General features: G+C 24.9%; 1 protein-coding gene across 7 annotated transcripts in view; it reads right to left on the bottom strand.

Moving 5' to 3' along the window:
* LOC127282010 (AF4/FMR2 family member 4-like) overlaps positions 1-27,346 on the bottom strand; it is a 225,096-nt gene that overhangs the window by 158,614 nt on the left and 39,136 nt on the right. The window contains exon 2 of one of the 7 annotated variants that reach the window (XM_051306074.1): positions 22,304-22,350. The exons of 5 other annotated variants lie outside the window; for them this stretch is intronic. In XM_051306074.1, the coding sequence (XP_051162031.1) occupies positions 22,304-22,311 (8 nt within the window). In that variant the 5' untranslated portion in view covers positions 22,312-22,350. Of the gene's footprint in view, positions 1-5,836; positions 5,984-22,303; positions 22,351-27,346 lie in introns of those variants that run through there. One more of the 7 variants, XM_051306075.1, reaches the window with a different exon arrangement.

Raw genomic sequence — 27,346 nt, 5'->3', positions numbered from 1 at the left:
CCAAATATAATTTTTGTTTGATTCAATTTTATTTGTTACAAACAGAAATCATTTGGTTTTAGTTAAAAATTATTTTGAGGGAAATAAAAAGTATTTAACAAATATTTATTTTAATAATGAAAATAGCCAATTATTATTTTGAATCAAATAAATTTTTTTTTCCATATATTTGAATTAAACAAAACTTTTCTCTGGCGCGGTATAATTTTTTTTTTGTGTCATTTTGGGGGAATTTTTTTTTTTTTATTTATTTAAGCAATAAAATGTAGAATAAAATTTGGAAAATTCGATTTCTCAGTGTGTCTTAATGTCGTGATGCGAGATGTGCAAAGTCTCATTGACCTTGGTTTACATTTCAGGGATTTAACCTTCGAGAAGCGACATAATTTACATAAGACCACTATATGAATTGCACGTTATATGAGGACATTTTATAAATCAATAATAAGCTTCATGTCCCTCGATGTTAAGACCTGCGAGAAATCTACACATTTTATTTCACCCGTTATATATATTATAATTAATTTCTTATGCCAATCAATTTCTCAATTTCTCCTCTCACCATTGTTTACATATAACTAATATTTCAATCCCTCAGAACAAAAACAATTTCTTTTGTTTTAATTTATTTTTTAATATTTTTTTTTTGTTAATAATAATTTTTTAATAGTATTACAGGGTGTCTACTAAAAATCTGAATTAAAATTCCAGGACTTTTTCAGGTCTTTCCAGGACAAGTTTTTTTATTTTTCCAGGACATTAAATTGGATGACCTTAAGGAATAAAAAAAATTTTTAGTTTAACTATTGTTTTCAGAAATTATTAAAAAATTAATTAATCACTTAAGTAAATTTTCATTTTACTTATTTAATGAATTTTTTTTAACTTGATTGACAAAATTATAAATTTTTGAAAATTTAAAAGCAAAATATAAAAAATTCAAGGACAAAAATTAAAATTCCAGGACTTTCAAGGACATTCCAGGACATTTTTTCAAATTCCAGGACTAGTAGACACCCTGTATTAATTAATTAATTAATTATTAATTAATAATATTTTTTAATGTAAAAATTTTTTTTTGCTTTTCAATTATTTTTCTAAATAGTTTTTACTTTACAAACAAAAATAATTTCGAAATTACAGGGGAACAATATATACAGGGGTGATTTTTATGTACCCCCTAAAATATTTTTTTAATCTCATTTTTTTTCATTTTTTGAATAAAAAAAAATTGAATTAAAAAATAATTTTTAGGGGGTCCGGAACATAAAACCCACTCTGTATTGTATTTTTAATGTAAAATTCTATTTTCGATTATTTTTTTTTTCCGAACTGTTTTTACTTTCCAAACAAAAAATGATTTAATTCGAAATTAAAGGGGAAAAATATATATATCGAAGAATTTCCTACAAGCGATTATAGACAGTTTAAAGAAGTTATCAGCTCTCTTTTCTCTGATAAATTGTACACCTATAGACACGCTTGTGCTATTATTGATTTATTATAGTCCCGTTCTTTGCTTTATATATACACACTATGGCAATATCATGCGATTGAAGGAGTTGTTGCTTTCAACATACAAACACGAGATTGCTATAAACTCAGCCCAGAAGAGTATAAGAGAAAGAGAGAGATAGACAAACTAAAGAAAGCGTTCGACGGATGAGACAGCATTAACATTTCAAAACACTTGTGGATGACGAAGGACGAGTAAATATTCAGGCTATTACCGAACAGAGAAAGAGAAAAGAATTACAACGTAATAAGATTGTTATTGTACATATACGAGGAGCTCAATTGAAATTAATCTCTAAAATTTAATTTTTATATAAAAAAAAATCGTTTTTTCAAAAATCGAATATAAAAAAAAAAATATTAATATTATGCCACAATAATTACTCTCTAAATCTGAATTAGTAAAAATGTTTACTAATTTGAATTAGTGACTCACTTTTTGCTTCTGAATTAGTAAAATTTTACTAATTGTTAGTAAAAGTTACTAATAATTAGTAAAATTTTACTAATTCAGAAGCAAAAAGTGAGTCACTAATTCAAATTAGTAAACATTTTTACTAATTCAGATTTAGAGAGTAATAATTATAAAATTTTTATAGTTATTTGCATCATTCCTAAAATTGAAAATAATTTTTATAAAACTCCTAGTGAATAAAAGTTTGTTCCACTTGTGATCTGGCGAGCTCGATTCCCTTGACACTGACACACTGACATCGTTAGTCGATTGGTCAGGAGGAAAAAAAAAAAAAAAAAAAAAACAATTGCATGTTACTTTCTTATAAAATAAAATATTTCACAGAAAAATCATATGACATCAAAATTATTTATATCCAAAAGAAAAAGAAAAAAATTAAATACAATAAAAAAAAAAGTTCTAAAATAGTTCACAATAAGTTCAAGTTGAAAAAGTTCGAGGAAAGAAATCCCTTTAAATTACAAGCAATTTTGGCTTTGAACTAGATTTTCTCATATATATATGGTATATAAATATTTCATTATATTCATACTACCAGGAGAGAAAGGAAATTTTTTCGTTCCATTATATAAGGTAATTATGTTCCCGCATTATGGGAATTAATTATTTTTTTTTCTTTTTAACAAAAAAAAAGGAGTCAATTTTAAATGGCAAAAATTAAGTTATTAAAATTTTAACTGAGAAAAAAAGGAATGTGATTTATATTAGAGGGGAAGAGTATGTAAATAAAATAAAATTTTTCAATAGAGAGACAAAACCTGCTGCTATACACTTTGTCGTGTGATATTGCGATGGCAACGTATAAGAGAGCACAAAGTTCCTTTGTGCGAACGTCTATATAGCGTCATTGAACTCTTCCGAGCATCGAACTGAGAGCATGAAAATGAGGAAAATCATCTCATCTAAACTTAGCCACATCTAATCAATGAACTCTATTTGAAACATTAATATTATACTTTTACTCATATGGAGTATATTATACTTTCTCCAAATTCTAATATTTTTTTTTTTCGTTAAACGAAAGTATATCACAAAATTGTGAAAGCGTGACATAATTGTAAAAAAAAAAAACAGTAATTTTCAAATATATTCCACTACGTAATTATATTGATATTAAAAATTCCCTCTTATTCACCATATTATTAAATAATGAAAAAAGAATTTAATTCAAATAATCCGTTACTTGATGATTATTAAATAAATATTTATTTGTATTAAACAATTATTTTATTTCTACACACAAAAAACAAATACTGAAACCATTAACATTTTAAAATCAAAATGCCTTAAAACTAGTGTGATTTTAATCTTAAAACTAGATTAAGTCAATTTTAGGACTTAAAATCATACACTCAAGGCTGAAATTCAGTAAAAATGGTTCTAATGTTAACGGTTTAAGTCAAAAGTGAACTGAAAGTAAGTATTATTTTTTAGTGTGTATTAAATAAATATTTATCGATATTAAATAATTATTTATTAGTAATAAATAAATACTTGTAATAAATAAATATTTATTGGTATCAAATAAATATTTATTGACATTAAATAATTATTTACTTGTAATAAATAAATATTTCTTTATATCAAATAATTATTATTCATAAATATATTTATTATTATTGGAGTAAATTAAATTGGTTCAAGTACAATATTTTTAATTCAAATAAAAATTATTTAAAGTGCAATATTTTTAAATTCAATATATATAGAAATTATTTGGTTCAAGTAAATATTTATTTGCTACAATAAAATAAATTATTTGAATCAAAAAAAAAACTAGTTTCCTGAATACAAATAATTCAAAACAATTATCATTCTCGGGATATATAAAAAATAGAAAAATAAAAAATTATGACGTCAAAGAGAATGAATTTTTTTTTTTTTAAATGAAAATGCCTTTAAAAAAAAATAACATATACTATAACGTCATTGAATCAGATTTAGCAGTAAAGAATGGATGAGTGGGTGGGGTGGAGAGGGTGGGGGGGGGAAATAAGGAATTGGCGTACGTTGAAAAGAGGCACGAGAGAAGAGAGCATTCGCGAGACTCTCTGTTTTTACACGAAAGCTCCCGAGGTTCTTCGTTCGGTTAGGAATAGTGGGTAGGCGGCCATTTTTAAAAGGAAACCAACTTGTCCGCATAGTAGAGCTCTTGTCACTTACGTAATCATTTGCCAAGTAACAAGGAGAGAAAGAAAGAGATGAGAAACGATAATATGCGAACCAAGAATTATAATCACAATATTATATAGAGAGGGAGAGTGAATAATAATAATAATAATAAAAATAAGAAATAATAATAATAACAATAATAAAAATAATAATAATAATAATAATAATAATAATAATAAGAAATAATAATAATAACAATAAAAAAATAATAATATAATAAAATAATAATAATAATATAATCAGAGACAATAAAAGAAGAAAAATACAAAGAATTTCAAGATCGCACAAAAGTATAGTGCAAAAATACTAAGAATAAAAAAAAAGGCAGTGGGGGGGAAAGAGGGGAAAACATATGAGTTTCTCCGTTTTTCTTATAAAAACAAATGTGTGTACACACAAGTGCAAATTACCGTCGCGACCGGTTGACCCCGATGACGTCTTGACGTCACAAGAGAATCTCCAAGTATATATATATAAAAAAAAAGAATCTCAATAAGCAAAACAGAAATTAATTTATCTATCGCCTTTTAAATTATATAAAAAACATTTCTGTGATTTAAAACGAAAATACGTCATGGAATTCCTATATTTAATTTAAAATGAAAATTTTCGAAATCAAACAATTTAATTATTTATATAATAATAATAATAATAATAATAATAATAATAATAATATAATAATAATTAAATTATAACAATAATTAATTGAATTATATAATTATTATTATAAATTAATTTTAATAAACAAATTAACTGATTCGAATTACAAATAATTTTTTGTCTAATTTTTTTTTCCCTGTGAGAGGATTAATTATAAAAAATTTTTTGATATAAACATTGAGGAGAAATAGTAAATACTAAATTCAGTTGAAATTTCTATATATATGTATTGCGAACTATGTTTTGTTACTCTGAATCAACTTCTTTCTCTGAATGCTGATTCATCCGGAAACTCAAAGCGACTATTTCTGTTCAACAAAATCATTTATGTGTGTACTATATAAATTTAAAGACAGTTAATCGCATATAATTGCCCAATATGGCTCGACTAAATTTTTCTTTCATTTTTTTTTCAAGAAAATCAAAAAAAAATAAAATAAATAAATAAAATTGAAATAAATAAATAATAATAAATAATAATAATAAATAAATAATAAATAAATAATAAATAAATAATACTCAACAAATAAATTGACAATAGAAAGCGATTAATGGAAAATTAATTAGTAAACTATTTTCAAAATTAATTTAATTTACGATGTATCATCGAATAAAAATTGATTCAAAAGATATCAATAATAAGAATAATTTAACGATTCAATAAAATCAACAGAGGCAATACAAAATCAAAAAAATAAAAAAAAAACTAAGTGCAAAATTATTAAAATATAATAATAATAATAATTTTGTATTATTAAAATAATTATTATTATAAACCAAAATTAAAAAAAAATTTTTTGGTTTAGGCTAAAAAGTGGGCCACATACTAGAAATTGACAGTACTACCGATACTGCGCCAGTACTCAATTTTTGATAAGTAAATCGAATCAGTCAAAATTATAGCCAAACAAATATCAAATACTACACAAGAAAAACAAAGTGTTACTTTAACACCAGCTTTTTTCTGTGTATATAAAAAATCCCTTTCGAAATTACTCCAAAAAAAAAACTCACCAAAGAATTTTTTCCACCAATATAATCACACAGCTAATAATTCGAAAACCGCACTATTTCATTGTTCCGAAATCCTATTATTGATCTATCACCAACACTAATGTCGTGTAAAAATATAAACACCCTCATTTTCTTTTTTGCACTGCAAATAAAAAACCAAAAAAAAAAAAACACGTGACACTGACGTAGTTGCGTTGGGAGAGAGCGGCTAATCCAGACGCGCGCTCCTCCGGAAACGCTTTAACCACTTCTATATACTCACAAATTGAATAAAAACGAGAAAAAAAAAAACAAATCACTGTCACACTTTTGCGTCACACTATCTCTCACATTCACAGATAAAATGTTTATCTACTTCTCTCTCTCTCGTTGTTAGCGATTTCAAAACCGTTACAACGAAAATTTATTTCTCACTGCGTATATAAATATATATATATATATATATTATTTATGTAAAATAAATTGACATGAAAACACACGATGCGACACTTTGCACGTCTTTGCCGCAAAAGCTCGCGAGATTCGCGCGTCAAGGCGCACAAGGAAGAAAAAAAAAAAACACACGCGCGTCGTCGTAGTCGTCGACGAGTGGCGCGCGCGGTGGGAGAATTTTGAGAGAGAGAAAGAGAGAGAGGAGAGGATGATGCAGAGAGGGTCCATGAACGAGATAGACGGATAGATGATACGGGATGTGAGGGAGGGACTCTGTTAAAAGAGGGGGGGGGGAGTGAGAGAGAGAGAGAGGGAATGGAAGAGGGAGTAGATTATCAAAATGGCCGCTCGACCGATACGCCGCCGCCGCGCGGGAACAATATTGCGCCGGGTGTCTTTAAACAATACTAGTATATAGAAGAAGATGATAATGGTCGCACTATATATATATTTATTAGTAGTACTATATTTATATACTGCTCCTGTTAATCAGTAACTGCGTGTGTATATATATATAAGTAGCGATACTCTTAAATGATAGCAATGTGACAAAAGAATAGCCACACGAGAACAATGTTTTTTTTTCTCTCTCTCTCTCCTTTTTTGCTTGTCAGTAAAACACTGCTCTTAATCCATCCTGGATTATTTTTTTTTTTTCAAAATTTTACATTATCTGATATGCGTTTAACGTAAAAAAAAATAATTTTATATTATAACCGCAATATTATACTAATTATAATTATACACTAAAAAAAAAAATTTATTTGATTTAAATACTCGATTACTTGACTATTATCAAATAAATATTTACTTGAACCAAATAATTTTTATTTGAATTAAATAAATTGTATTTGAACCAATAATTTCTGTATTTGAGCCAAATATCATTTAATTGACTCAAATAATAATTATTTGATACAAATAAATATTTATTTAATAATAGTCAAGTAATTGAGTATTTGAATCAAATAATTTTTTTTTTCAGTGTAACTAATAATTGTGACGCTATGAGAGAAGGGACCTTACGTTCAAAAAAAATTTTAGGTTATGTTTTTGTAATTTTTTAAAGTGAAAATACTCAATTTTTAATTTAAAAAAATTTATCTAATACATTCGAAAAATTCAAAAATAAATTTTTATTATCCTTATCTAAAAAGAAACTTTTTATCAAGGTAAAACTATCGCTAAACATAACCTAAAATTTTTTTTAACGGAAGGTCCCTTTTCTCGTGGAAGGTCACATATTTAATTATAATCATATTACAATTCTAATTGTAATTATAATATTATACTAATCATAATAATATGCATTTTACATTGAAAAAAAAAATTTATTTCATTTAAATAATCGATTACTTGACTATATTACCAAATAAATATTTACTTGAACTAAATAATTTTTGAAACCAAATATAATTGAATTATAGAAACTGTATCTGAATCAATCTGTATTTAAAACGAATATCATTTACTCCAATAGTACAATAATATTTATAGACTCCAATAGTAATTATTTAATAAAAATAAGTAATTATTTAACAATAAGTAAGCGATTACTTGAATCAAATAAATTTTTTTTCAGTGTACTAATAATGTTAATATTATGCTAATTATAATCATAATAATATATTGTAATAAAATTATTTTTTTTTGGTGTATGGAAAATCGATTTTTCAATTAATAATCCCTATTAAAAATTAAGTACTGGCGCAATAATGGCAAAATACTAGTACCAGAACTTCGCCAGTAGTAAAAACTGTCAATTTCTGGTAAGGAATAAAAAAAAAATTAATAATTTATTTGTCAAGTTTTAAAAATTATAAATTTCACAAAAAAAAAATATTTTACAAATCCGAATTACATAGTAAAAATTAATAATTAATAATTAATAATGGAAATTAATTTACTCTCACCGATACTGCACATTTTCCACCATATATAAAAATTGAACTTACCTGAAAAAGAAATAAAAAATATATTATTAAAAAACATAATTTTCACATATATTTTAAAAATAAATTATACAGACATTAATATTACTTTAATTAATAATTAAATTATTATTAATAGTAATAATAATAAAAAATGTAATAATATAATATATAGTATAATATAATAATATAAATATAAAAATATAATATATAGTATAGTATAATAATACAAATATAAAAATATAATATAATAATATTATTAACAATAAAAAAAATAATTATAGAATTAAAAGTAAAAAAAAAAGTATTTATTTTTACTGTCGCATTTAATAATTTACGAAAACTCGCAATTGCAGATGCTCCGCGCATACAATAAACGAAAGTAATTTTTCATAAAAACTTTTTATTCACATACGGACCAAAAAAAAAACAACAACAACAAAAGAAAATAAATTTCTGGCAAAATATTTAAAAAGTTAATTTCTTCAAGTGTTTCCCCCCCACCCCCAACCTTGGAAAAGTTTCAACGAGTTGAAGCTTTTATATTTATTTATTCTTTTTTTTTACAAGGAATTCCATTGCCGCAGAAGCGGCAGTAGCAGCAGGAGTAACTACTTAGACGTCTGACTGTAATATTCCGTAACTACTGATTCGGACAAAATGCGATTACTCACGGGAATGCGCACTCTCATTCTCTTTCGAGAAAAGCGCAACAGTTTTTCTATTATAAAAGATCAATGAAATTCTTTTTATAAATATATATATATATATATAAAAACACTTCAAAAAGACAACAACAACAACAACAAAAAATGAACAAAAAATTAAACAAACTAAATTCGGTATATAAAAAAGAATATTAAATAAATAAATAATAAATAAATAATAAATAAATAATAAATAAATAATAAATAAATAAAATACTAGTAAATAATAATAGGTATTAATAATAATACAAAATAATAATAATAATAATAACCCACTTGGAAAGATTCCCCTAAAAGTGCCCCCTGGAGGTTCTATCAGAATTCCGCCGGAACTTCCAACGTAATTCCGTCGGAATTCCAAAGAATTTCCGATGGGATTCCGACGGAGTTCCGATTAATTTTTTTCGAAATTTTTGGAGTCCTAATTCCGTTGGAAATCCGTCGGAATCCCATCGGAAATTCTTTGTGAACTTCGATGGAATTCCGACGGAATTACGTTGGAAGTTCCGGCGGAATTCTGATACAACCTCCAGGGGGCACTTTCCGGGGAATCTTTCCAAGTGGGTAATAATAATAATAAAGTAGTAGTAGTAGTATTAATAATAATAATAATAATTATTATTATTATTATTATTATTACTATTATTATAAATACGAAATAATTATGATTAATAATAGAGGAAACATTATTAAATAGTTAAAAAAAAAAAAGTACTAAAGACTGTGTATCATTTTAACGACGATAAATTTTATACGGACTCTTACTCAATTTAACTGAAATTTAGATAAAAAGATTTAACTGCCTTTCGAAAGGAAAAGGGTCTCTTTTTACTGTGTATCGATAAGACTTATTTGTTTTCATAGCATCCTCTATCTAAACTCTCTCATTCCTCTTTTATTTTTAATCTTATACTCTAAATACAAAAAAAAAATACACAACTGTTCAAAGTCGCAAATGAATCTAAAAAAAAACTACTACATTTATTATTTTAAAACTTAGTAAAATAATACTAAATACACTTTTTTTTTCTCTCAATTAAAGATGAAAAAAATTTCTGTTCCTTTTCTTTAAATATCTTCTTCCAAAAATTTGCAAAAAAAAATTCAAAACCATTTCGAAATAAAGAAAAATAAATATACAATACTTTATATACGAAAAACACTCTCAGACATGCATATACATATATACGCGAAAATCACTGCGAAAAATCAGAATTTATGAGAAATAAAATAGAATATAAATGAAGTATATATCCAGGTTTTCCATAGCGCAGTGAAAACAACAACAACAAAAAAACCTCCTATATGAAATTTACAGATTTTTCACGAGCGAACCCATAAAGAACCATAAACAAATCACCTTTAAAAATGGATTTCTTTCTCAACCAAAAAAAAAAAACGAGTTGTCCGATATGTTATCAAAAAACAGACATTTGTTTTATTTATCCAAAAAAAGAAAAGAGGTGTGCAAAACAGAAAGAGCAAAAGGGACAAAAAAGGAAATTGTAATGGGGTAAAAGAGGGAATTGTAAAAGGGGGTAAAAGAGGGTAAAAAGGGGGGGCGAGAGTCGAAAAGAGAAGATGGACATAGGTTCCGAAAATGTAAAGCGCAATGCGAATGACCCTTTCTCTCTCTCTCTCTCTCTCTTGAATCCAAGCAGAATCGTATCCTGACCTACGTCACGCTTTCGGCGAAAGGAAGCGAAGCGAGTTTATTGGCAGACACTATCGGTTAAAGAGAGAGATGGCTTGTAATGGGAAATGAACGAAGAGAGAACGAATATGCGCGCGGTGAAAATCGTGCGAGAGTGCAATGGTATAGTCGCGTCGTCGCGCGTCTCTTCCCCCCCCCCTCCCTCCTCTCCAATCCTCTACCCCCTTTTGCTACACCACCATCATCCACTTCCATCGCCCACGAAACGATTTTAGTTCTCTCTCTCTGTCTCGACTTTGGTCCATATAGAAAGAGAGAACCCCTCAATTTTCCATGTGCCAACCACTGTTGCCACGACAGAGCGCCCCCATAGATATTCCCTTTCTTTTTAGATTCTTCATCTCACACACACATAAATAGGAACCCCCCCCAAAAAAAAAAAATGAATAAACGTTCACTCAACCCTCATAGACAGTTTTCGTTTGCTATTTTTTCTCTCTCTTTCTCTATGGACCAAAGTCGAGATGCTGGAAAGATGGCGTCTCAGCTAACGTATAATGAGATTTGGTAATGTGATAAACCAACTTGATATATTATTGGAGAGATAAACAGTTCAATTAATATTATAGAGAAAATGTCAAGTGTTCCGATTTTGTATACTATAATACGGGAAATTATTTTTTATATCTTTTATCTAATAAAAGAAATTATCATCTATATACCTCTTTTAAAAGAATTTTTTTTACAAAAAAAAACTGCCTGCCGATTATATTTATTACAAATATATTTTATTTCATTTAAATAAAAAATTTATACATAAAATTTTTATTTACGCAAAATAAAATATTTATTTATGCCAAATAAAATATTTATTTATGCCAAACAAAATATTTATTTAAGCCAAATAAATAGTAGGCTCTAAGACAAATATACGTTTATTTAACTTAAAAATATATTTTATTTGGTTCATTTCTCTGAGTGTACAGTGGAAAAAAATTTGTTCGCAACTTCAGGAACATTATTTATTTGTATCAAAGAAATATTTATTTGTATTAAAGAAAAATTTATTTTTATCAAATAATATTATTTCTATCAAATAAGTATATTTATTTGTATAAAATAACTATTTATTTGTATTAAAGCAATGTTTATTTCTATCAATTAAATATTTATTTTTATCGAATAATAATTATTTTTATCAATCATTATTTTTATCGAGTAATAATTATTTTTATCAATCATTATTTTTATCGAGTAATAATTATTTTCCTAAAATAAAAATTATTTAAAATTATTAAAAAATAAATTACAAATATCAATTAATTATTTATTTTAAATACAAATTAAGTTTATTTAACTCTAAAAATTATTTGATCTAAATAAACATTTATTTGCTAATTAACAAATAGCCAATTATTTGAATCAAATAAATTTTTATTTCACTGCAAGAGAAATCAAAACAGCAGGACTTAACAATTGCAAATGAGCAATTTATTTTATCAGTTCCTGCTAATGTGAAAGATGAGAAGATAAGAAATGAAATTTAAGATATATATACAGTGAACAATTTTGCGCGCGAAAAATTCTATATACAATATAAATCGCAAATTTATTTCTTCGAATATAATTAAAATTAATACTTTGAAAACAAAGACGAAATAAAAAGAATTAAAAAATACAAACAAAATCACTTTTATAACAATAAACACCATTTTTATCATATATATGTGATTAATTATAACAATTGTTATTGTATAATATCAGTATATATATATAATATAGAACACACGTGTGGTAATAAAAATTGAAATAAAATATTATTTAGAGAAAGAGAAAAAAAAAGGTTTGAGAAAAGAAAAAGTGAGAAAAAAAAATCAAAAAAGACACGTGTTTCATTGGTGCACTTGACTGCACGTGTCACACACACATTTTTTTTTCTTTCCAACAATTCTATATAAATCTAATGAAAAATAAATTCTTAAAATGAAACATTGATTATTTTCCCGTTAAACTTAGAATAAGTTTAAAAATAGACGAAATAAAAAATAATTTTTCTAAATTTTATATTATTTAAATAATTTTAAAAAAAAATTCAGTTTCGTTATTATATATAGTATATCCGAGAATTATAATATAAACTCCTCAATGACGAAAGGAAATTAAAAATTAATGTCTCCAAACCGGTTAGAAGTCAATAAAACATAATTGTTTCTATTTTTATTTAAAAAAAAAAAACTTTACATATAAGAAAGGTCGCATATACTGTAGATAATTTCTTATTGTCAATGAAAATTGTTTATTTGATTTAAAATGATTGAAAATAATTTTTAATTATTTATTATTATAATCGAAGTATCCAATTGTTAACTATATCAATTATTAAAATAAAAAATTAACGTGAAATAAATATTATTTTAATTATACTCGAATAATAAATTAATATATTATTATTATCATTATTATTTTTAATCAACAATAATAACACCTTTTAAAATATTATTATTTTTATTTCTATAATTATTATTATTATTACTATTTTTTTTATTATAATTTTTATTATTATTTTTTATTATTTTTTATTTTTATAATTTATACTATTTTTTATTAATTATTATTAATTATTATTATTTATTATTATTAGTTTTTTTGAATTCTTTGAATATATAAATTTTTATTCGTAATTTCTAATTGGAAGTGATTATAGAACTTGAATATTATAAAGAAGAGTTAAATTTTTAATTTACTTTAATTTACACAAAATTATTGAGAAAATACGTGTATATGCTAAAGGCTAATTACGCTTTAATTAGATAAAGTAGATTACAAAGTAGAAATCTATACCATCGGCGGTAGAGCGATAAATGAGTGTACTCTGTCGGTAAGTAACTATTCGGATCATAATGAGGTTCTTTAGTTTGCATCGAGTCTAAAAATTATAAAATACAACGAAAGTCAACCATATCTAAATTACATATTGTTGTATTATAGTACAAAATTTTATTCAATTCAAACGATTCATTTTTTCTATCAATTTTTTTTTTTAATTTCAAATCTCAAATATTTTTTAGTATTTCACAATGCATTTCTTATTAACAAGCGAATTTTATTTTTATATATAAGAATATATATATTTATATAAAATTATTTCTATAAAAAATTATTTAAAAATATTTGTATAAAAAATAATAAATATTAATAAAAATTATTTGTTTATAAAATATTAATACAAAAATTAATAAAATTACTAATAAAGAATACTAGTAAAAATATATTTATATGCAAATATTTATATAAAATATATTTGCAGAAAATACTTTAAACAAATTGTCAATTTCAGCGGGGAATTTTGCCAATTCTCACGCGAAACATTTTCTCGGACAAAAAGGCAATTTAAAAAAATAAAAAAAATGAAAAAAAAAACCAGTGAAAGCAAATAAAGTGCTGCTCGAATGAGATGTACAATGTGTTATTTATCGAGGGGTAAAATTCGTTAATTGACGTAATAAAAGATTTCTTTGATTGTATATTTACTCTCCGTTGCCTTTAGGAAATTTATATACAGCTCTAAACAATTAAATCACATTTTTTTAGGTGAGGCGGGGTTATCAAATTTGTTAAAATCCCACCCTCGATTTTTCTCTACCCTTTGAAAAATTTACTTCTAAAAACATATATATATATATTATATATCCCGCAACAAATCGCGACTCAAATCATTTAGATTTTCCAACTTAACGAGCAGTAAAAACCAAACCCCTTGTGTTGAATTATTTTTTTTTTTTTTTTGAACACTTGCCTGCGGGACATTTGTTGTCAGCTTTTGAAGGGAGTCTCGGGAATAAAAGTTTCAGGTATATATATATGTATATTGGCATCACACGCACAACATCATGCACATTGCGTGTCTATATATCCAGTGGCACGCATTTAACCTCACATTTCTGTCGTTCTCACGGTCTCACGGTCGTTGTCGTCATGATCATCATTATCATGTATTTCATTAAGACCAATTTTTTTTTTTTTTTTTAATTATTCTTAAAAATTCACTAATTTTTCTTTTAAATTGAAAAAAAATATTATTCAGATAAAAAAATCACTTTGGGATTTAAAAAACCGAGAGTTTTAAAGAGACTCACGTGCAACTGTTCACGTCGACTCTCGAAAAAAGGGAAGAAGAAAACAAAATGACAGACTGCAACCAAAGAGAGAGAGAGAGAAGAAGAAAAACGAGGGAGTGAGAGACGAAAAAAAGAGTGGGGAAAAAAGAGAGAAAAATCGCTTAGAGAATTTAGGGTCTAAAGAGGGGGGGGAGTATAAGGGCGAAACTCAAGGAACTCGAAATAGCAAAGACCGTTAAAAATCACTAAACTAAATTATATTTCCCACTGGAATTTAAAAAAAAAAAAATTTTTAATTCATTATTTCAATTAGTTATTAATAAACATGTCCTCCACATGACCATATATAAAATTATGACGACTTCGAGAATTTATATACCTATCATTAAGATAATAAATCACAATATTTATTCTTTGTATAAAGAAAATTACGAAATTCAGAAAATGAATCATAAAATTCTTACTATTTTTCAAAAAATGAATCATTAAAAATTTTCTAAAATAGAAAATACATTTTATCTTATCCAAAAAACCAAACAGAATATATTTACAATTAAATCCGCTTTCGACAAAATAAAATGCAATTTGTTCTGCGTTTAATACTTTTAAAAGATTTTACGGATTAGTAAATGCGAAGCCAAGGACAAGCATTGCAAGCATCACTGCCTTCGACACTGCTTTCACTATATATATATATATATATATATTTTCTCGTATATAAAAATAAATTTAACTTTGGAAAGTTTTATAAATTATTTAATTTTTCAAATAATAAATTCAATTTCAGAATAAACTATTTAAAAAAATCGAATAAGAGGAAAAATATTAAAATAATTGAAAACACATTTTTGTGGTAAATTTCGAAATCTTATTCTTGGTAAAAAAAATCTGGATTCAATTTTATTTCCACGGGCAATTTATAAATTGTGCTATTACAATGAATCTATTATCATGCAATAGATATGACGTAATAGAAGAATATAATGACAAGTTTTGCCTTTGGGTTTTTTTTTTTTTTTTTTTTTCTTTCTTTCTTTTTGTCTTCCAAGTGTCGTGTTCTATTTACTGAGTATGACTAAACCTAAACTGCTGGAGATCCTTTTCAATTCACCCCCTTTGAAATAAGTCCTTTCCTCTTTCAGACAATGGCAAAAGGCAATACTGGAAAATTCTTCACCAATACCAAATATATATATCTTTGAAATCGTTCAAACACTCTATATAAAAAGTAATTTCTTCGCAAAAATCCATTAGTCACGAGATATCAATTTTTTTTTTTTTATTTCCCTGCATTGAAATTTTTAATATCCATTTCGAAAAATGTTTTTATTTTCCCTTTCATTCGAATTTTTTTAACAAAACAAAATTTTTCAGTTACTAAAATTTTTATTTGGCAAAATTTTTTTAACAATCATTTTCTTTATAAATGACTTTTTATTTATAATTTTAATTTAATGGAATTTTCATTGAATCGAATTTTATATTTGAATTTTTAAATGACGAAAATTCCAAATCGACGAATTTTAATTTATCCGAATTTTTAATTGATGGATTTTTTATAAGGCGCTAAATTTTTATTTATCCGAAACTACAAATTATCGAAGAAATTTTTCTACCGATTTGTTTGTTCGGCTATTTGTTATTTCGGATAAATGATAATTCGGCGTCTTAAAAATTTGGGTAAGTAAAAAATTCGGTAAATTTAAATTTCTGCTCGAATTTTCTATCATTTAAAAATTCGAATCACATAAAATTTGATTGAATGAGAAAATTTAAATTAAAAATCGATTGAATTAAAATTCTCTTAAATAAAATAAAAGTCATGTAAAATAAATGACAATAAAATAAAAATTCTGCCAAACAAAAATTCTGTAGATAAAAATTTTTGTTACTCTCTAAATCTGAATTAGTAAAAGAGTTTACTAATTTGAATTAGTGACTCACTTTTAGCTTCTCAATTAGTAAAATTTTACTAATTATTAGTAACTTTTACTAACAATTAGTAAAATTTAACTAATTCTAAAGCAAAAAGTGAGTCACTAATTCAAATTAGTAAACTTTTTTACTAATTCAGATTTAGAGAGTAAATAAAAATTCGTATAAAAAGAAATTCTGTATCAAATTCTAATTCGAAAAATGAAAATTCGTGCAAAAAATAATTATTTCCAATAAAATTCTTTAAAATGAAAATTTTAATTAATAATAATTTCTTTTGGATAACCATACGCCCTGGAAAAATAAATTTTACTTTAGTATGTACAATTTATTTTTAACCTGAAACTAACAAATTTTGTTTAGTTGCCACAACAAATTTGTATTGTTGCACTAACAATATATTTGTTACTAAAACAAATTTTTAGTTATATCAAAATTTTTAATGGTTTCTTACAACAAATTTGTATTATTATTATTATTATTATTATTATTGTGTACTATTATTATTATTATTATTATTATTATTATGTACAATTATTATTATTATTATTATTATTATTATAATTATTATAACTAAAAATTTGTTGTAGTAATATTGTTAGTACAAAAATACAGATTTTGTTGTAGCAACTAAACAAAATTTTTTTCCCAGGTTTAGTAAAATTCATTTTTCTCATAAATTTGTATCTTTATTAAAATTAAATTGATTAAATATATTATTAAAAATTTTTACCGTAATATAAAATTTTTTTTTTCTTCCTACATTCCTTTTTCTCTATAATAACAGAATTTAGCCTCCTATAGTTTATCGGTTTATCAGCATATGATAATTTGCAATGAAATTTTTTTACAAAATTACCGGCAGGAATTTAAAAAAAAACAACAAAATGATATCCGCCTATCAAATCGATGGCGAGGTCATAATATCTTTTTTTTTTTTTTTTTTTTGTATGTCCACATAGTAGAGTGGAATGCGGGTGCCATAAATTTTATTGTTCACGCAAAAGGTCGGAGAAGCAATATGTTTATCGTTATAAAAGAAGAAAAGAAAAATTCAGATTTTTTTGTTTTCTCAAAAAAAAATTTGCAAAAAAAAGAATTTGAATAAAACACAACACCACCTCAAAGGTTGAAAAATTAATACATATTTCAATGGTAAATTTATAGTTCCCTATATATATGTATAATTCTTGAAATAGAAGAGATTACAAAATATCCAGACTTCATATAAACTCTAATAATCCGTGGACTATACGATATTTTTTAATTACAGGAAACATTCATTTGTACTATATATGAAAGGAAAGGGAAGTCAGTTTTCATTCTGAGGACTTATCCAAGTGATATTGTCGAGTGGAATTTATGTCGATGTGTGTATAATGCGGCATCATAACGGAATACAGAAAGCAATTAAACCGTTGCAAATATGGTTATCAATTGCATTTATATATTAATAACGAAAGGACAAAATTATAATATATTCCAAAAAATATTTCCACAAAAAAAAAATGTGAGAAAAAAATCCTAAAATTACAAATTTATGGATTATAAATGAAAATCAAAAAAAAATGAAACGAAACCTAACTTGTGTTATAATTGACCTTCAAGTAAACGAGATAATGAGGTATCATCGACAATTATCAACAACAGGTATGTCGACAAAAAAAACAAACCAGTGACTTAATTCGAAAAAAAATCAACTCTTATAATAAAGGTATATTAAAAAGAAAAAAAAGAGTTAATTTTTAGAAGAAAAAACGAATTAATTAAAAGCGATAAAAAAAGAGAAGAATAATAAGACAGAAATGACTGAAATGGAAAAGAAATTTATTACTTCTCGCGATTGAATTTAATCATTGAACAATGAAAAAACCCTCTTTAATTATTGATAGCAAACGAACTGCTCGTCCTGTGTAGTGCTAAATTGACTCGAAGCCCAAAGGTCGCGGCTTCTGGGTCGCTTTAACCTTCAACCTACACGTGGAACTGGAAGAAGATCACCCACTCGTTGTGTTCAGCCCTCGTTTTATCCACCTGTATACATTTGACCCATGTTTTACCCTTTTAAAAAAACAAAAATAAAAATCATTTTTTTGTATTATAGAAAAAAAATCCAATATTTGCTTTTCTCATTAATTTATTATTTTATTATTAAATTATTATTTATTATTAAATTATTTACAATTAAATTATTATTATAAAATTATTTATAATTATATTATTATTTATAAATATTATTTATTTCTTTGTTACTAATTGGTTTATAAAAAAAAAAAATATGTAAAAATATATATTTCACGATAAAAAAAAAAAAATTGACAAATAAAAATATAATACAAATAAACGTCAGTTCATCGTATAAATATATCAAAACGGCAAATAGAATAAATTCCAACAATTTTAAAAATTGTAAACAAAACTAAATATCAATTTATTCAACGCAAAAGTTCAAATAACTTTCGTTTGACTCACACTTTAAACAAAATTTTAAAAAAATCATAAATGAAAAATAATATTTAAAAAAGAAAATTAAAAATTGCTATCAATAATTTTTTATTTTCCCAAAAAAAAGAAACCTACACTCTGAAAAAAAACTAAAACAAAATTATGAAAAATAAATAAATAAAATTTAAAGAAAATTAAATATTGGATTTTCTTATCTATATTGAAATAATTTTTTTTTTCACTAAAATTCCGCCTCAATAAATAAAAAATAAAAAACAAAATTTACAACAAAAATCTTTATAAAATGTTTCATATAAACGTTTAGCTCTGACTTGCGGTCACAACTACTAATTGACTCTTAATGCCCTGCACGTGGCCAACGTGACCCACTTGCATCATATTCAATTAATACTGACCAATACTTGTCAACTTATTTTTCCAACCACTTATTTTCAATTTGAAAGCAAAATTATAATTTTGGTAATTTTATTTTAAAAAATATTTTAAAAAAATATTTTAAAAAATATTTTAAAAAATTAAAACAAAAAATTTGAAAAAAAAACTAAAACAAAAAAATTTTGAAAAAATATTTTTTAATCTACTAAAAATTAAGTTGTAATAAGAAATGACCTTTGACACAATTAACTGTAACTCGTCCCCCTTCCCTAGTCTTCAAGGAATGCGGCACTGAACTCTACAGGAAAAAAATGTTAATTTATTCATTTGGTAAAAAAGCACGGCACGAGGAAACGCAAAAAAAGAGTTTTATATACACTTCGAAGAGAGAGAGAGAGAGAGAGAAAGAGAGAAAAGAGACGATATGTATATAGGAGGATAAATAAAATAGTATTATAATCATAGAGGAGCAAAGAGATAGAATACATACGATGAGCGATATCAATAATATACCCACTATTAGATGGCGCAACGATCGACGTTCTTGGTCGCACAATGGTATTATTATTTCAATCGACTTATCAAGATATAACAACACAAGTGTTTAAAAACCATTTACAACACACGAGAATGAGAAGAAAAATAAAAAACCACCGCTATATTGAAACAAATTGTCCATCTTATTAAATATTATCACAAAGCATTAAGCTTAATAAAAAACAAATTAATCAAAGTCTAGTTCATGTTTACGTATATATACCTATATCAAATATTAGCCAATAACCACTATATTTACATATTTATATATATATATATATATATATATATATATATATATATATATATATATATATATATATATATATATACGATTAATTATTAACTAATTAATTTCGTACAAATTATTTTTTCAATTAAATTTATTTTACTTTCTATTTTGGTATTTAGTGAAAATAGAAAAATTAAAATATTTCCCTGTATTCTAAAATTTTTAAAATAATAATTTTTCTTTCTATCTCTACGGTGAAAAAAAAATTTATTTGATTCAAATAATCAATTACTTGACAATTATCAAATAATTATTTACTCTCTAAATTTGAATTAGTAAAAATTTTCAAACTAATTTGAATTAGTGATTCGTTTTTTGCTTTTGAATTAATTAAATACCCAAAAATTAATAATAAACAAAAATTGTAATACAAAACAAAAAGTGAGTAATTCATATTAATTAAAATTTTTACTAATTCAGATTTAGAGAAGTACTTGAAGTAAATAATTTTTATTTCAACCAATAATTTCTGTATTTGAAACAATAATTTCTCTACTTGAAACAAATTACTCTCTAAATCTGAATTAGTAAAAATGTTTACTAATTTAAATTAGTAACTCACTTTTTGCTTTAGAATTAGTTAAAAGTTACTAATAATTAGTAAAATTTTGCTAATTGAGAAGCAAAAAGTGAGTTACTTATTGAAATTAGTGAACATTTTTACTAATTCAGATTTAGAGAGTATATTTGATAAAACTAATCGATCATTTGAATTATAATTTTTTTTTCAGTCAGAGTATACCGAAAATTTGAATTAGTAAGACTTTTTTTACTAATTTCAATTAGTAGAAATTTTTAGTAAATATTACTAAAAAACTAATAAATAAAATATTTAGTAATATATTTTTTTTTTACTAAAAATGTTAGTATTAAATTAACTTGAAATATTTACTAATCGTTTTTTTACTAAATTTTGAATAAAAAAAATTACTAATTAGTAAAAACTTCAACTAATTTAAATTAGTGTAGCCCCACTAATATAAATTTAAAAAGTAAGCTGAAAAATATATTTTTTTGTTCAATGTAGACTCTGACTTGTTTAAATTAAGTTAATAGCAGATAATAATGTTTGTGACTATACTTTTGAAATTTTATATACGTTAACTAAGAATGTCGATTGTGACCTTATCAACAGTGGATAAACTTCTCTTTATAATGGCCTTTTCTGAGTTCTAGGTCTCTTTTTCCTCCTACACACACACATATATATATATATATATATATATATATATATATATATATATATATATGAGCAGGAGTATAACATGTGTACCTTGCATTATGCGCTATTGTAATCTTTGCAGTAGCTACACCGAGGTCGTAATGCGATATAGCTATAAGTATCGGGTTTGAACTTCCGAAACAATCAAGTGTTCAGTTTATACATATACATACTCATATGTATACGATCGTGTATAGGCATAATTGATGATGATTCCGTTATTATAAAGTCCCTATTCCCAATAGTGAGTGAAATTTTCAAAGAAATCATTTTTTTTCAAACTCAATATATTTAAAACCCTCTAAATTTATTTTAAAAAATTAACTCTCTAAATTATTTCCGAATTAAAATTTCTTAAAGTTTCAATTAGTACTCTCTAAATCTGAATTAGTAAAAATGTTTACTAATTTAAATTAGTGACACACTTTTTACTGTAGAATTAGTTAAATTTTACTAATTGTTAGTAAAAGTTACTAATAATTAGTAAAATTTTACTAATTGAGAAGCAAAAAGTGAGTCACTAATTCAAATTAGTTAAAATTTTTACTAATTCAGATTTAGAGAGTAATTCCAAGTTAATATAAATATAAATAAATGTAAATAAATAAAAATAAATAAAATTTAATTTAAAAAAAGAATGTTCAAATATCAAGTTAACATTAAAATTAAATTTAAAAAGAAATAAAAAAAAATTTGTTATTCTAAAGTTTGAAAAGTTTAAACATTTCTGAAAATTTCACTTCAGGGAAATTCGTTCTTTTTCGTATTCAAATAAAAAATTATACTTTTTTCTCTTACCACATCATTGTTCACGAATAATAAAAGCCATAATAACAGGAACATACCTGAAACACAAAAAAAAGGGTACAAATTTAAATATTTGTCTCATAAAAACTTAATTTTACTATTTTTTACATATTTTTATTTTAATTAATTTTTTGTTTTGTTTCTTAATAAAAAAATAGTATAAAATATATTTTTACGAAAATAAAAAATAAAATAGTGTAAAATTTATTTTTAGAGAAAATAAAAAATAGTGTAATTTCTATTTTTCAATCTCGGAATGATAAATACTGTTTAAAATTGTATATATATAAATATAAATTTTAGAGGAATTTGAAAAAGTTTGCATAATAGATTTCCTTTAGATATTCTGGAGCATTTTATAGAGTATTTTAAATGATTTCAGAGGTATCTAAAAGAAGAATCCGAATTCGCATGTATACTAAAAAAAGACATGCAAGAAAGCTTAGAATATATAATATTTTTGCGGAGATTTTTTTCTTTTTAAAAATAATCTCGTACTCTTTTATATATATATATAGAGTACTAAATAATAATTTAATTTCCTAAATTTTAAATATATAAAGAGAATTTATTTACTAATTTAAATTAGTAAAAAATTTACACTAATTTTTCAGTTACTTTTAACCAAAACTTTAGTAAAAAAAAAAAATTACTAAATCAAATAAAAAAAAATTTTACTCAAAAATAAAGTATTAGTCAAAAATTTCTACTAATTTTTAGTTATTTATCACTAAAACTTTAGTAGAAAAAAATATTTCTAAATCAAATAGTAAAATTTTACTAAATACTATTTTACTATTAGTGAAAATTCCCAATTTTTAGTTATTTATCATGAACTAAAACTTTAGTAGAAAAAAATATTACTAAATCAAATAGTAAAATTTTACTAAATACTATTTTACTATTAGTGCTAATTTTTAGTTATTTATCACTAAAACTTTAGTAGAAAAAAATAGCACTAAATAAAATAGTATTAGTTAAAAAATTTCTACTAATTTTTAGTTATTTATCATTAAAACTTTAGTAGAAAAAAATACTACTAAATCAAATAGTAAAATTTTACTAAATACTATCACAGAAAATTAAAAGGCATTAAAATAAGCTGCAACGCTTCTTATTTTAATCCAATTTTGCTTATTTTAATCCATTTTGGTATTAAAATAAGCAAAATTGGATTAAAATAAGAAGCGTTGCAGCTTATTTTAATGCCTTCTAATTTTCTGTGATTTTACTATTAGTGAAAATTTCTAATTTTTAGTTATTTATCACTAAAACTTTAGTAAAAAAAATAGCACTAAATAAAATAGTAAAATTTTAGTACAAAATTAGTAAAAATTAGTAAAAATTTCTAATTTGAATTAGTGAACGAATTCTCACTAATTTAAAATTAATAATGAGTAATTCAAAGCTAAAATTATAAATTACTCATATTAATTATTTATTAATTATATTAATTATATTAATTATTACTCATAAAAATTTAAAATTGTGAAAATTATGAAAAATTCCTTTACTCCCACATTCAAAATAAATAAATGACTTTATATATATTATCAAAATCTAACCATGATTATAATTACAAATATAGATAAAGATAATTATTTTTATCTTCCATGTTTTATTTTCCCAAACACAAAGTTCTATTTTTCAAATTCCAAAAATTCATATATATATCGAATCATCAAACTGAGTCAATATTCTCTATTCTTTGAACTCCTTTAAATTTGTATATTATCTCGAAAACGAGAAACGTTGGTAGACACACGACTCTCGGGGAATGTGTTCTCGATCTGTCGAATATATATATATATATATATATATTCGCAAGACCCCGACATAGCACAAAGCTTTTCGCAGAAATTGAAATGGCGCGACGACAGCGACTATTGAGTTGGTTCGGGCAGCACCGTTATCAAAGTGGGTTGTCAGTCGCAGCCTTTATCGACGTGTTATTGAGAAAAGAAGATGGTTGGTCCAGAGAGGAGAAAGAATTGAAAAGGAAAAGAGAAAGAGAGAGAGAGAGAGGGTAAAAACGATGACAAAAAAAAAGAAAGAAACAGAAGAGTTGCATTCCTGTGTGCATCGCACGACAAAAATAAAAACAAGTTTGCATTGCGAATATTTGCTTCTTCCAATTGTGCACGTGCTCTCTTGTCGACGTTACAAGTTTTCACTATATAACGTCGGCAAGATCCTTCCTCATCGCAAAATCGGAAAGATATACGCTAAAGGCGGCACTAGAGAGAGAGAGAGAGAGAGAGAGAGAGAGAGAGAGAGAGAGAGAGAGAGAGAGAGAGAGAGAGAGAGAGAGAGAGAGAGAGAGAGAGAGAGAGAGAGAGAGAGAGAGAGAGAGAGAGAGAGAGAGAGAGAGAGAGAGAGAGAGAGAGAGAGAGAGAGAGAGAGAGAGAGAGAGAGAGAGAGAGAGAGAGAGAGAGAGAGAGAGAGAGAGAGAGAGAGAGAGAGAGAGAGAGAGAGAGAGAGAGAGAGAGAGAGAGAGAGAGAGAGAGAGAGAGAGAGAGAGAGAGAGAGAGAGAGAGAGAGAGAGAGAGAGAGAGAGAGAGAGAGAGAGAGAGAGAGAGAGAGAGAGAGAGAGAGAGAGAGAGAGAGAGAGAGAGAGAGAGAGAGAGAGAGAGAGAGAGAGAGAGAGAGAGAGAGAGAGAGAGAGAGAGAGAGAGAGAGAGAGAGAGAGAGAGAGAGAGAGAGAGAGAGAGAGAGAGAGAGAGAGAGAGAGAGAGAGAGAGAGAGAGAGAGAGAGAGAGAGAGAGGGAGAGAGAGAGAGAGAGAGAGGATATGATATACAAAAGATGTCTTAGTCTTCTGTAAACATTCAAGAAACTCTGGACTATAAGACCCGTTTCTCTTCGCTCTAATAAGCAATCCTATTTGGATATATCCTTTCATTGAGTTACATTGCATTATTTCCAATGAAACGATTTTCCGCAATTTTTCCCCTCTTTGTATTTAAAATCGAAAATTATTTTTCATTCCGAACAAAAATTTGCTAATAATTCTAAAAAAAAATTATTTAATAATCGTCTATCAAACAAATATTTACTTGAACCAAATAAATTTTATTTGAATAAAAATTGTAATTTTTGCCCAATAAAACTGTTATCGTTACATAAAATTTTATAACAACACCAATAAATATAAATATTTAAATATCACTTCTAAAAATATAGGAAGGGTTAAAATATAAATTTCCTTCTTTGATATATATAAAGAAGTTTTTCAAAGAGAAAGTTAATCCTCTTATCATAAATGCAAAAACTACTTTCTAATTTTGAATTCAATTAAACTTTTTTACAAAAAAAAAATTAAATGCATTCGTTGATTGACTTAAACATGATTTATAACTACCGCAAATTAAAAGAAATACTCCACAACTTTAAAATAAAAAAAAAAAAAGAAAAAACAAGTTTCAAAGAAAGAAAAAAGAACTAAAAACTTTCTATATAAAGTTTAATAAGAATATAATTAAATTTTGTAAGTTTAATTCAAATTTATACTGAATAATTAATAATAATAGTATATATACAGTGATGTGAGATAAGAATAGAATGCAATTTCAGAATCATGTACCATTAACATTTTTTTTACAGTAGCAAGTATATTATTTATTACATCCTGTTATGAATTTTCCTATTGTCTCTCTTATAAACAATTTCTGATTTCCCGATAACAAATGTTACCAAATTTTTCGGTATAATTTTTATGTACTGTAAAATAATTTTTACTATACTGTTACAAAACTAATTATACTCTCTAAATCTGAATTAGTAGTTTTCTACTAAAAAAAAAAATAGAGTCAAAACTGTTACTAATTCAATCACTCAGAAAAAAGATATGTTTGAACCAAATGTACCATTTTTTTATATTTACCCAATTTTTTGGTTAGTTCAAACTTTAATTCAAATAAATATTTATTTGATCTAAATAACTGTTTGGTTTATTTTAATAAATTTTTTGAATAAAGAAACAATTTGATTGAGCTAAATAAACGTTTGGTTTATGCAACCAAATGTTTGGTTAACTGTATATCAATGAATTTATTTTGTTGATTTAACCAAAATTTGGTTGCTTCAAACGAATTCTTTTCTGAGTGATTGGTAAACGAATCCTCACTTTTTCATTAGTAGAAAACTACTAATTAAGATTTAAAGAGTATTGAAAAAAAAATTTATTTGAATCAAATTTTTTTTCCAGTTTTACTAATTAGAAACATATTTATGTGAATGTCATACAATGCGGGACAAAAGGAAGAAATTTAAAGAAAGTGTACATATATATATATACAATAAGTTTGAAGGGGTAAGATTTGAGTGTCAGTTACCAAGTGGGTAATAAACAAGTAGGTATATAGTAAGCAAGCAAGCACATAAGCACGTTACATTGCGTTACAAGTCGAGTGGAAACACGAATGGCACGCGTTCGCGCGAAGTAACCTCTCTTGTAAACGCGTGCCAACTGGCAACATCGCTTAATAGTCCCCACCACCTTTCATTTTCAAATAACGTCTCCAGACTCTATATGCTCACTTTCAATAATTGTTTTTCAACTCACCGAGATTATCATCTTTCATTATTTTATAACGATCTTATCGAAAGAAAAAAAAAAAAAAATTTCCCATCACACATTTTGTCCAAATGTCAAATCAAATTTAATCCAATTATTTTAATATTCAAAACTAAAATTTTATTTTAATAATTACAATATAAAAAAAACAAATTATTTGAATATGAATAATAAAAATTACTTTAATAATAGAATAAATAATAATAATAAAATAATAATAGAATAATAAAATAATAATAGAATAATAATAAAATAATTAACAGCTGACAGAATCGAAAAATAAGCGACGATTTTTTAAAGAGTATGCGTTTAGTAAACACATGGCTTATATAGAACACATCAATTATTTTTTTTGTAAATGAAACATCTAAAACAACGAATTTTTTAGTTTGCTAAAAAAAATCTATCCAATACAGAATCAATTGTGATATAAAAAGAAAATAGTTAAACTCAATCATT

Source organism: Leptopilina boulardi, unplaced genomic scaffold, assembly GCF_019393585.1.
Source record: "Leptopilina boulardi isolate dan_hultmark-lab unplaced genomic scaffold, ZJU_Lbou_2.1 LbouV2_278, whole genome shotgun sequence".
Taxonomy (NCBI): Eukaryota; Metazoa; Arthropoda; class Insecta; order Hymenoptera; family Figitidae; genus Leptopilina; species Leptopilina boulardi.
This window is presented reverse-complemented; position numbering and strand designations above follow the sequence as displayed.